The sequence below is a fragment of the Neofelis nebulosa genome, chromosome 2, assembly GCF_028018385.1.
Source record: "Neofelis nebulosa isolate mNeoNeb1 chromosome 2, mNeoNeb1.pri, whole genome shotgun sequence".
Taxonomy (NCBI): domain Eukaryota; kingdom Metazoa; phylum Chordata; class Mammalia; order Carnivora; family Felidae; genus Neofelis; species Neofelis nebulosa.
The window spans coordinates 43,631,938-43,645,241 of NC_080783.1; the positions used below are offsets into that span (position 1 = coordinate 43,631,938).

Genomic DNA, 13,304 nt, shown 5'->3' on the forward strand with positions numbered 1-13,304 from the left:
TTTGATTTTCTAAGTAACAAAAACATCTAAAAGTCTCGTCCCTTGGGGTATGTGAAATGTTCACAGAGCCCACGACTCTGCCTGGGGATTAGTGAGAGTATTTCAGGAGGCCTTTGTTTCTGAACACAAACAGCTGAAGCTGAAATTCTTGGGATTCTTCAGCGGCAATGATAGCTAGCTTTGCATGAACACAGCTTTCTGTTCAATCACAAATGATCATTCTTTTCGCATACAATATTTTGCTTATAATAATCAATGGCGGCCACAGTGAGCCTAAAAAACAATTTCATTCGTGGATTAATATTTTTTAAGGCATGCGTTAAAGGTGTTCTTCCTGTCACCATGTTGCAGAAGACCAACTGAAGCCCAAATCTTAACATTCCCAACATGCCCCTCCAACCCCCCACCCAACAAAAATATCTCTAGAAAACTGCTGGTATATGCTGGGGGGCGGGGGGAGAGAAAAGGGAAGGAAAAAAAAAAACAACGAAACATGCATGTTACTTGAGGGTTTTTTGTTTTTGTTTTTGTTTTGTTTTGTTAAAGAGCAACTGGACCAGTGCCTCATTAATAAGCAATTAGTCTTTTTGGCCTACACATGCTTAGGGCCCCTACTAACGTGCACTACTACACTACCACATCCAGGTTTATTCGATCCGGCGGCTAGGACATGCACCGGGGTGAGGCCCTGTTAACTGTAGGCATTCACCCCCTGACAGGCTAAAGATACAAACTGGTTATTGCCGATTCCGGGACGGAGTAACGGGATGTGCGAATCAAGTACCTTAGATCCGAGCCAGTAAGCCCAAATAACTGCAATAGCATGTTTATTCCTAGCCTCCTCCTTCAGCCGGCTCAGTTCCCTTCGCGCCTGTGATGCATTTGAAAAGGAGTTACAGAAAAGTTTAAGGCAGGAAAGGTTACTGCTGGTTCCCAAAGGAGAGAGAAGAAAGACACCGGTCACCATCACACAGCAAACGCGAAAGCGTGTGCCACCACCCCACACCAAAACGTCAGAGAGAGAGAGACAGGTAAATGCGTGCTCAGTAGCTTAAGCCAGTGAAACAATTTCTGACACCCGCCCCCGCTGCCTTCCAGGGGGCAGTGTCTGGCCTACCTGGGTACCATGCCAATAGGCCGCGATGGTGGTGGCTGCCTCCTCACAGCGCTTTTGGTGCTTCAGTTCCCGCAGGATTTTTCGGGCCTAAGGTGAAGAATCACCCAGAGAAAGTAGGAAGTTAACAAAAAGTGAGATGCCATACTGGTTGAAAAACATACTTGCAAGAGACAGTCATAACATCCACTCTCAAGCGAAAGATCTATCGTTGAAAGGAAAAGGGGACATTGCTTATTCGGCCTAAAGGGACTATGAGAAGGCAGCAAATAAAGAGGTCACTAAGCACAACAGTGTGGCCCCCATTCAGACCGAGACAGCGGCCTCCTGGGCCCTAACGTGGGACATGGAGAAATGTGAGCACGAGCCATAGAAGCTGGTGCACGTCAGATGGAAGGAATAGCTCTCGGGATGCGGTTGGAGGATCTCCAGTGCTCCAAAACCCATTTACCACCTTCATCATTGTTGTACACGACGTCACCTCAGCTGTACTTTTTATGCAAAAGAGAGGTTTAAAAACTTGCTAAAGAAAATCTCATTAGTCCAAAACCAGTGGCTTCTCCCAGGCAGTTACCAGAAACTGATTTTATGGGGGCCCGGAGGACATGTTGGTTGGGAGGTGGGCTCGGAATGTCTGAAGGCTCTAGACTGGAGACACGGACCCATGATCCAGTGATAAGGTCAAAGAAGGACTTGCAGGCAGTGATTTCACTTACTCTATGTGCTTGCATTTATATTCTGGCATTTACTATCGCACAGCCGCCAAATTGACCCATGGCCTAGACAAAGGTCGATCGATGCTACTGGACTCCCGGCCCAATGTTGTACCCTCTGAAGGGGTTCTGGGCCTGGGAATTGTCTTGAAGTAGCTCCTCTGGATTAGCCCACTCCGCAGAAATCTCCCAGTAGGAAAGTGGTCAGAATAGGCTCTGAAGGTTCTTTGACTTAGAGCAGGGACAGTAAACTTTCTGCAGAAGGCCAGATGGTATTTTGGGCTTTCCCGTTTATAGGTCTCTATCACAGTTACTCAACTCTGCTGTCAGAGCGCTAAAGCACAAGATGTATTTACACACAAGATGTAAATAAATAAGCAAGGGTCTGTACCAATAAAACTTTATTTATATAAACTTTGTACTTCTATTTGTATACATATTTATATACATTTTATATTTGTATATATATTCATATGAAAGTTGTATTCCATATAATTTTTACATGTCATGAAAAGTTCTCGCTGTTATTTTAAACAATGCTTTAAGAACATAAAAGCCATTCTTCCTTCTGGGGTTGTACAAAAACAGGCATAGGCTGTGGACTGCTGACCCCTGAACCAAGCCTTGCAGCCAGGATCTGGAACTAGGTGATGGGTACACTGTGATCCCGACTAGAATGGCCAGAGCTCAGGATGTTTTGATCATGACAAGGCAGCCCACAAGATGGTCACCAGGAAGTTATGGAAGGAGTTGGGCCGGGCAGGACGCACAGGTGCGGAGGCAACAGTGTTGACAGACAGCCTTCTGGACTACCACTTCCCTTGCAAACGGGGGGCAAGAGGATATTGAAATCATGTACGGTATTATTTCAAGACTTCCTGCTTCGAGAACAAAGCTCTTGAGAAGAGAGCCAGTTAGAAGGATGCGGCCAACACATGGTCACAAGGGCCCCAGTGTAGCTCATAATATTTATTCTTTCCATCTGACTGTTTACAGGGTAGGCAGGAGATGAGGAGCTCCCTCCTGCAGGGTGACCTTAAAGACATCATCCTCCTTTGTGAAGAACCTAAAAACCCCCAATAAATAAGGCTCACTTCTTTTAAACTCACCTTCCAACCCCGGATATAAGACTGAATTACCAAGGCAGAACTCTTTATCTGTTGATACCTCTTTTGTTGCTGTGGGACAAAAGGGGGAGATTGTTACCAGTTCTGTTTACACATCTATAATACCTACTACTGCAAGGATTGAGACAGAGTACTTGCTCACTTAGTGCAATTAACCCTTAATCTCCCATATTCCTCCTGGGAACCAATATGTAAAGAAACCAAAATATCAAACAATCCAAAATTATTACAGTTAATCCGGAGTATGTTTCAAGGGTGCTAAATATAATTAAATGAGTATCACTTTAATTGAACTATGAGGTTATACAAGTGACTCCAACTCCATTCCTGCACTCAAGGACTTGCACGGGGTATCAATCAGCAATGTAAAATAGAAACCACATCCTGGGAGGGTCAAGCGAGCACCAAGTAGGTTGAGATACAGCCAAAGTTACTTCCAGGCGGGGAAGGTTAAAGAAAACCCAGTGCGGCAGGCCATGCATGTGGGCACGGCAAGATCAATGCCCAAAGGCCCTTTTTACTTCTACTCGGAAGAGTGGAGGCCACTGGAATACCATCCCTAGAAAAGTGAGCTCGTATTGTATTTAATGTGGAATATTCACCGGCATGTCGTCATCTGTGATGAAATTTCACAGCTTTTCTAACCAAGCCATGAAGTCATGCTGTGCCTCTCTCACTTTGGAAATGCTGGATTGCTCAGCTCCCTTTTCTGAGGTGGGACACATGCCTTCCAGCCCTCTAGGCTAGATTTGGGAAGCTCAGAGGACACAGAGTGATGTTATCAACACATGAGCAGCAGAACAAAAAGAGAATGCCAGACAGAAAGACAAAGAGAACCCTAGGACTTTGGACAAATCACTACCTCCTCTGGACTTCGGTTTCCTCATCGGTCAAATGAGGAGCTAGAAACTCGGCAAGATTCCTCACAGAGTAATATTCCGTGGCTATAGAACAAACTATATCTATGATATCTGACCATCACTTCTGACATGCATCTGATACCTTGATGTTTTCTTCTGAAGTTCCTAAATGGCTTGAAAACAACTCTATCTTACTTTAAAATTCATCTCACCCGGGTGGCTCAGTCAGCTGAGCGACCAGCTTTGGTTCAGGTCATGGTCTCACGGTTTGTGAGATCAAGGCTCACGTCAGGCTTGTGGCTGTCAGCACAGAGCCTGCTTTGGATCTTCTACCCCCTATCTCCCCGTCCTTCCCCCACTCATGCTCGCTCGTGCTCTCTCTCAAAAACAAACCTTAAAAAAATTCATCTCATAGAGCTATAAAATATAACAGAATATGGATTTTAAAATAATCAGCAACTGAAAATGGACATTCAGAAAATCTTTGAGTTATTCGATTGAGAAAAAAGGTTGAGTTTAATCACTAGCTTGGATAACATGTAGTTAACTGGTTGAGATATTTAGTTCAAATTCTAAAACAGATGTAACTAACACTAGAGCGAAATTAATACCTTCTCTAAAAGTTGGGCTTATTATTTGTTTCTATTCTCCCAATTAATACTAGTTATAACTCACCATCATGAGCTAATGATACATTATATGGTGGCTCCTTTTTTCACTTGGAGATATAAAAGTTCTATATAGGGAGGGAAGGTAAAATAGCACCTGCTCTCTTCGTTCATTGCTTTGTTTATTCTCATCCCTCTAATGAAATGCCCCCTTCCAGAGGGTATTCCTTAACCATACTATCCAAATTTATATCCTATCTCCTCACTATTCTTTATCTCAGTAATCTGTTTCCTTCCCAGCTGACTATAGTCTATAATTGTTCTGATTATTTACTTGCTTGCATGCATATTGCCCCTCACTAGGTATGAACTCTATGAGGTCAGGCATCAGTTTGGTTCATGTTGCTATCCCCAGAGCCTGGCAGAGTAGGTATTCCAAAAGCATTTGTTGAATTCAAGACAGATGAATTCACTACACTTTCCAACTTGGATTTTCTTAATGATCTGCAAACAAAAAATGACGAAAAGGGTTCCCTGACCACTGGCTATGTGTTGGTCCTTCCTTTCTCAGGCAAATATAAAACAGAGCATTATGAATCTGCAGAAGAGCCAAGTGCCATTACTGTGTACACAGAAGAGCATCCATCACAGACAGGTTAGTGACAACAGTCCTCTGTGCCTCTGCAGAATACATATGAATGAATCTCCCATCGTGGCTGGATAGGTTCATACGTGAACAGCTGTAGTACCATTGGCTGTACCCTTTCAAACCATTTTAAGGATACTCTTTTAAAGCTGAAGCAGTTTTTTTCCTTTGGCTTCATCATTTAAATATTTCATTAATTTCTCAAACGTGGACATATTACACTAAAATGTATTACATGGGAATAGGTCAGCAAAACTGTGTCCTGATTATACACTGCTTCATAGCAAAACTCTTCCAGAGCAGAAAAAGAGAGTATCCTAAAGGAGATGTGATTGCAAATTCAATTCATCTTCCGATTCTTTAGAGAAAAAGCACAGAATGAAAAAGCATTCAGAAGTAGTGTTCTTATCACAAAATTCACTTGTGAGAACACAGCCTAAGTTTAAGCCAGCCTAAAGGCAAACCTTCAGATTTCCCTCAAACTTGTTATGCCTCCAATGAAATATCTATAATCAAGTAAGGAACAAAATTCCCAAAAGAAATTCCATGTCAATTAACTAAACATACTTTATTTGTAAGTCTTTTCCCATAGATAATAGGGCCAGCAATCTGAGGACTAAAGGAAATCCAATCCTTTCACCAAATCCAGAATTCTACTAAAATGTAGCATCAGTTTTCTGGAATTAAGCCACTTTCAGGGCTGCTACAATACATGGAAAACAGCCAATTATTTTGGAAAACTGAGCCTACCCCATGAAAAGGGTTAAATGACACCATCTCTTCCAATCCGATGAGCAAATTCAAGATTTAGATTTCCCTCTATGTGGACCTATATCACTGGAAGGCAGTGTGATATACTCAACTTGAGCTATGAAATAGTCCTGGATTCAAACCTCATCTTTGCCACTTAGCAGCTGCGTGACCACGGGCAAGTTACTCAACGGCTCATGCCTTAGTTTTCCCACCTTTAACAAAGGTACCACAAAAGCACTCAATTTATGAGGTTGCTGGGAGGACTGAATACGTAAAACTTACACGCAAAGTACATAACAAATACTAGCCAATGAGCATCATTCTTACAGAGTAAAAGGGTGGAGGCTCTTACCGCGTATCTCCTGTACCAGGCAGCTATCACGATTTGGCTTTTTCTCATTAGTAGGAAGTGGGTACGACATTTCCACCCCCGATAAATCTTCTGAATGAGAGTGGCCAAGTCCTCAAGACGCTGCTTCCTCAGGTCTTCTAGCTTGAATAACTAATAAGAAAAGATAGCTGGATTTATCAAAACTCTACCAAAACCTTATGACATACATGAAAGACATCCCCAGGCGGAAAAATGTCATGATGTTAAAGTCAACCCCATTTGAGGAAAAAAATGAATAACTGTCTTGATTATAGATGATATGGATAATAACCCATGAGAAAACTCTTTTCATGAATTCATACAAGATCACTATTTATCTTAGGTGATATAGAATTTATGACAAATCAGAGAAAGGCCGAACTGGGCACTTAGATTTACCTTTACTCTACCCAGGAGAATGCAACTGTTACGGCAGGGAAGTGCTGATAAGGTCTCTGTTTAACAATTCAAACATTCTTCCAGATTCTCCAAATTTCCAAATTACCAAAAACACTGTTGTATTAGTTATACTTCATACTAATTCATTTATAAAAAAATGCTCCCTTGGACGTTCCTAAGTAGAATTTTCAGCTTAAAATTTTCAGCTTAAAATTTTTTTAAATATGAGTGCTTTCATGTACCTCAAAATAATAGGGCTGGCTTTCCTAAAATTATTGCATAATTCAGGTATTATAAATACAGACTGAATTTACCTCCAATTCCTATGAGTTAAGAAGGTTTTATTGTTGTAACAACAGTTCCTTTATGATTTATGAAGTGTTGTGCAATCTAAGATTTTGATGTTTCATAAACAAATACACATGTTCTTTTAATGCCCCCTACTTGCCCATCCTCTCGGACATTTGCAGAAAAAACTGAATGAGGCACTATCGGCAGCATCTTGGGTAATGTTATGAAGTTAAATATCCTTTAAGAACTTGCCTATATGATTATAACATAAGTTCAGTCTGTAAAAGTTTGGGTTACATACTGTTCTTGGGTTCCGGATGAATATCTTTGATCTACCAAAGGAGTACTCTTCCACAGGAATCTCTAACTCATTAAAGAGAACCTCCACGCCAGCCCTATAAAAATAAATAAAAATAGTTTTCTGAGTTACAAAAAGAGGTTATCTTCTCTGAAATCACAGTATCAGGTTCTCAGTGGTATAAAATAATAGCTTTATTTCCAAGTATAATTGGTCTTTTAGTAAACAGCCTTCTATCAAAGAATCTTCAGACTGAATTCCACGAATTAAACCAAATCCAGTTAACACTAAAAAAGTAAATTTGGGTTCAGAACTATGCAGTCTAAGACAATAGGGTATTAAAACCGTATCTTGATTTCATTAGCAGAGGTAATCTTTGAATCAGATATACCCATCACAAAGCACCAACCAGAACCCGGAGGGTGTGTAAGAAATTCACATCTATTTTGAATGCACATGGTTAATTCTCCAAAATATTTTGAATATTGCGCCTCTGTGCCTCACAGTGTGGGCAGGACCCAAGAAGAGAGTGCTAAGTGCCAGACCAATGGGTGTCATGAAGCATAGGCCTTATGTGGTAGGAGCGAGGCCTGCCTGAACTTGGCTCTCACTTCTCCATCCTGGACCCCAGTTTCAACAGCAATTTCTAACTAAACTTTATCCCATCAACCTATGGCCTAGGTGCCAGGCAGGGAGTGAATACATGTTCTGACCTGGAAATTAGCAGTGGGAACAAACAGTACCCACATTGTATATCATCTGTGTATTGAATTTTGTAGCAGAGACCCCATCATATGTCTGGAGTTCATCTCCTTGTAGTAAAGGGTGAGTGTCTAATACTAGTGATGTCCCTATTAAAGGCCAGTCCAGCGAGAATGTGGACGCAATACCAGTACAGTGAAATCAAATCCCTAGTCTCTGCACGGGCCCGTAAAAGAAGCATGTTGGCCTTCTTGTGGCAGTTGGGAGAGCTTCTACAACCTACAGAGAAGCGGCAACTCCTCTGACTGGTGAGAGCAGAAGAAAGACCACCAGACAGGCAAAGCCCACTTTCTCTTCTGCAGCAGCACCCCCTCACCCCCCCCCCTACCCCCCAACCATCACACACATTCTCTCTGCATGTGGAGAGCTCACAGGGGCTGCTCCATGGGATGGGCCTGTAGTGGTCCAGCGCTCTGTCTGGGACTGGAGGGCTAAGTACAATTCAGGGAAGATAGACTGAAAGCTGCATGGCCCAGATTCTGCCATATTCTTCAATCCCGCTTTATCAGCAATAACACTGACTCTTTGAGTCCAATCTGCTCCTATATCTATTTCTCCATGGGTGCGGAGCTCGTGCAAAGAGAAAGACCCTCACCCCCACCCACTGTCTGTCTCTGGGGTTAATTCCTTACAGAAAAAAACCAAAAGGGTGAGAGCACTGATCCAAGATACCTCTAACTCCACCCTTTTATGATTCTACACAAATATACTTAGCAATTACAGATCCCTTCCTACTAACTTGCCACAGCGTATTTTTAAAATTCGTGGATTGGATAAGCCCCATCCAAACTTTACAATCGAGACCTCTATAATCAATCAATAATTAATACAAAATGGTATCCTGATGGAAGATGGTCCAATACAGAGGTTACATCCAACTTTCCATCAAATTCTGTATACTAACAGCACGTGAAGAAAACAGCATGTTATTTGTATCCTTTATAACTTCATTATTAAATGTAACCAATGAATTTCTTACCTTGCTGGTCCTTTCCAATGAGGCCATGTTTGTTTACAAAGCATTTTGTATCTTTCTAGGCAAGGTTCATAGGCCTGCCTGAAGGCATAGCCTGCCCTCCTGACTCGGACATTCTCCAAAAGTCCCAGGTACCTGATCTGATGACACACAAGAGCCTCGTTGAAGATGTGTGCCGCTTTTTTATCATTTGGTTTGATGCACCTAAAAGATCACAAAGATTTTAGGTTTTAAACTCTGTCTCTTATGGATATATCTGTCTGTGTTTTATAAAATATAGTATATAGTTATTTACTGCTTGGGATAATTATTTATTATTCTTGGGTAACCTAGTCATTTCTTTTGAAAATATTTCAAATCATTTTACAGAAAATACGTGACATACATGTGAGTTAAAAAAAGAATAAAATGCCAACCCATACAATAAAATGGATGATATCACTGACATTTTGTTGACTGAAATAAGTTTGACATAAAAGAGTACACTTTTTATGTGAAGTTCGAGAAAAATAAATCTATGGCTAGAAACCAGTTTGCTGTTACCTCTGGGGAGAATTAGGGGTACAGATCAACAGGGAAGGGGCATAAAGGAATCTTATGGGATGATGGAAATGTTTTATATCTTGGTCCAGATGGGGTTAAAACTTAAACAAGCTGTACAATGAAGAGTCATACACTTTACTGTATTGTATGTGTATTAGATACTTCAGTGACATTATTAAAAACACTGTTGTCTCCCTATAACCCCATATCTCCCTCCTTTTCAAAAAAAAATTTTTTTAATGTTTATTTATTTTTGAGAAAGAGAGAGAGAGAGACAGAGCGTGAGCAGGGGAGGGGCAGAGAGAAAGGGAGACACAGAATCCGAAGTGGGTTCCAGGCTCTTAGCTGTCAGCACAGAGCCTGATGGGGGCTCAAAACCACGAACTGTGAGATCATGACCCGAGCTGAGGTCAGATGCCTAACTGACTGAGCCACCCAGGTGCCCCTCTCCCTCCTTTTTAACAGGGCATTTTGCTGCTCAAAGAAAGACAACAGACAACATTTCCCAGCCTCCTTTGCAAGCAGGTGTGGCCATGTGATTAAAACTGTGGCCACTAGGATCATAGCAGAATTAATATATGGCACTTCCGAAAGTGTCTTTAAAAGGAAGGGGCTTGCATTCCCTTTGTTCTTCTGCTAACTGCTCGTTGGGAATGTAGCCATGGTGGAGAGCCATCTTTGACAATATGGATGAGAGAAACACCCTGGGAATCACAGAGCCACAAAACAAAGATGTTGTATTAGCCCTGGAGTCCTTATACTCAGAAGTTACATAAGAAATAAATGACAATCTTGTTTAAGCCATTGTTATGTTTGGATCTTATGGAAGCAACCTCTGTATCTTCATTAACACTGCTGCTAAACATTTATGGTTACATTTGCCTACCTACAACTGCTAAATAAATTCTACACACATATGTAATAGGTGAACAATTAAATCTTATGACCTCAGTGTTTTTATGCTTCTCCTTTAACATTTATAAAAATAATGTCCACTCTTTGGCTTAAAAATAGACAACCAGGGGGTGCCTAAGTGGCTCAGTCTGTTAAACGTCTGACTTCAGCTCAGGTCATGATCTCATGGTTCGTGGGTTCAAGCCCATGTCTGGCTCTGTGCTGACAGCCCAGAGCCTGGAGCCTACTTCAGATTCTGTGTCTTCCTCTCAAAAGTAAATAAACATAAAAAAAAAAAAAAAATAGACAACCAGATCAGTGGAACAGACTAGTGTGTTTAGACTTAGACTCTTACATGTGCTTTCAACTGAATTTCAATAAAGACATCAAGATAACTGAATAAAAAATAAAAGTTTTTTTTCTTTTCAATATATGATGCCAGAGCAACAGGTTATCTATATGGAAAAATATGGACCTTAATATGAAATTTGAAACTATAAAGACTCTAGGAAAAAATATGATAATATTCACAAACTTGTAGTTCATTAAGACTTCTTAGAAATACATTAAAACCACTAAAAGGGAAGGGGAATGAAGGAACAATTCTGGGGTAACAGAGTGTTCCATATCTGGACCAGGGTGGTGGTTGCCAAAGTGTATATATACACTGGTGAAAAAAATAACTGAGCTGTTCACCTAGGATCTGCGCATACCATGTCATGTAAATTATTATTAAGTAATGATTTTTTTAAAGTCCACTTAATTGAGAATAACAAAAGCAACTGACCACAGAAAATTTCCTTTTTTTTTCTTTCTTTTTTGAAACTAGGATCTTTACCCAATATATGCTCCAACCTGACTGATTGCAATCAAACCAGGGGATTCTGACTCTTTATATTTGTTACTAATATCAATATTTGGTAAACAAGCCAGACACAAAAATGTTCTTCACGCTAGTTTCCTCGCAACTGTATTTGCAAAGGCAATTATGGAAGGTATGTGTGGGTGTGTATGCATTATATGAAATCTGACCTGTTAGACACACATCTCCTATTATCTAGTTCACCAAATGCACACATGTAAAACTCTAATCCTAATTGGTCTTTACTGAATCTTGAGATCTAAGATGCCCAGAAAAAGAAAAAAGAGACCAGATGCTTCTTAAGGAATTCTTTCTGTTGCTTTGAAAAATGTAAGATTGGGGCGCCTGGGTGGCGCAGTCGGTTAAGCGTCCGACTTCAGCCAGGTCACGATCTCATGGTCCGTGAGTTCGAGCCCCGCGTCAGGCTCTGGGCCGATGGCTCGGAGCCTGGAGCCTGTTTCCAATTCTGTGTCTCCCTCTCTCTCTGCCCCTCCCCCGTTCATGCTCTGTCTCTCTCTGTCCCAAAAATAAATAAAAAACGTTGAAAAAAAAAATTTAAAAAAAAAAAAAAAAAAAAAAAGAAAAATGTAAGATTGTCTGGGGAGTCATTCCTTTCTTCAAATCTACAAGTCTCCTAGGAAAGAAAGAGGCACATATTTTCTAACACCAAAGTTCTAACTAAAGCCCCACTTGCTTTAATGCTGCATTCTAAGTTAATGTAACAAGAATCCAAAACGAATCCAATAAAGAGTATTATGCAAAACCCTTACCAGAAAGAAAGTATACATTTCTGAATTTGTCATTAAACAAAAAAGAGATACAGAAAGTTAAGAACCCTAGGAGCCAACAATGCGATTTCATTAAATATCTATTCCCATCCCACACCACACTTTTTTCCCCCATTCTGAAATTCCTTACTTGAAGGCAGGTAAAGGGCACTGGAGTATTTTTTAAGTAAACCCAAGATACCACATTATTCGAAGTGTAAGAGCTTCAGTTATCCTCTGCTGGGGCTAATTCAGATTAAGGCAAACAGGAAAATGATCTTCCTTGAAAGTGCCTTCATGATGAACTTGTCAGAGAATTTTATGTGCCAAAAATACCTAATGTAGTTTGGATTCTTGGTCTGCAGGTTTTTCATCAGCGTGGCCACGGATGCCTTGAACTGAGAGCCTGCTGTAGGAGGCCTTTTCAGGTTGATCTTGGCTGGGTTCCCTTCCGGGAACAAAGACTTGATGAGGGTGTGGCTGGCCTTCCACATGGCTTGGGACAGGTCTCGATACAGAAGGTCATTGTTTTTGTCAACAAATCCTTCCACCTGGTACAGCACCTACGAGTAGCACAAGAGACTCCGCAGCTGATAAACTGTACTCCAGAACGTCATATAACCGTTAAAAATATTCCAGGACTATCTCTATTGCCGCCTCCTCTTTCTCCATCAAAAAACCCCCGACACATTAGTCACACTCCTAATACCGAATTAGCCTCCAAGTTTAAATTCCATCTGTCTAAATCACAGAAGAGTTCAAAATAAATTCTATTACCCTTCAGGATTTGCAAGAATAAACTCCAAAAATGCTCTCATAACGTTTTCAAAGGATTTTAGGCTTTTTTGGTGTTTGAGCACATTTTTGAGGTTTTACTTTTTTTTTTTTTTTTTTTTTTTAAGTTCACATATGCCAATTCTAGTCTTAAGTAGATAGGAGAAAATAGAGATAGCACTGATATTTTCAGACATCCTAGGTGAGCAGAGAAATTGAACAGAAAAGTATCTTTTAGTAACATAAACTGGGGGGGGGGGGGGGGGAATAAGTACCAAGTTCCAACTTTTTGAAATTAACAGTAATTCAGATACTATATACTTAATTTTTACTAGCTACATAATTGAGAATGTTTTCCTCTTTGAAGTTTGTAATCTTATTTAGAAGAAAGGGGGTATTAATGTCAATCAATACTTTTTCAGGACTCTAAAAATTAAGCTATGGTCAAATCTGTTTTTAACATTTTTATGTATCTTAGATGGTATAAAATTCCCTCACAAAAGCAAATGAATAATGCTTTTTTTAAAAAAAGTCAGTATTTCCTCAC

At 40.5% G+C, this 13,304-nt stretch overlaps 1 protein-coding gene across 4 annotated transcripts in view; it reads right to left on the reverse strand.

Annotated features, from left to right (window-relative positions):
- Positions 1 to 13,304, reverse strand: part of MYO1B (myosin IB) — a 189,540-nt gene that overhangs the window by 22,582 nt on the left and 153,654 nt on the right. For 2 of the 4 annotated variants that reach the window (XM_058710880.1, XM_058710871.1), the window contains exons 17-23: positions 12,320 to 12,546; positions 8,921 to 9,121; positions 7,183 to 7,276; positions 6,174 to 6,323; positions 2,937 to 3,005; positions 1,118 to 1,204; positions 785 to 871 (exon numbers count right to left, since the gene is read on the reverse strand). In XM_058710880.1, the coding sequence (XP_058566863.1) occupies positions 785 to 871; positions 1,118 to 1,204; positions 2,937 to 3,005; positions 6,174 to 6,323; positions 7,183 to 7,276; positions 8,921 to 9,121; positions 12,320 to 12,546 (915 nt within the window). The remainder of the gene's footprint in view (positions 1 to 784; positions 872 to 1,117; positions 1,205 to 2,936; positions 3,006 to 6,173; positions 6,324 to 7,182; positions 7,277 to 8,920; positions 9,122 to 12,319; positions 12,547 to 13,304) is intronic. The other 2 variants (XM_058710897.1, XM_058710887.1) reach the window with 1 other exon arrangement.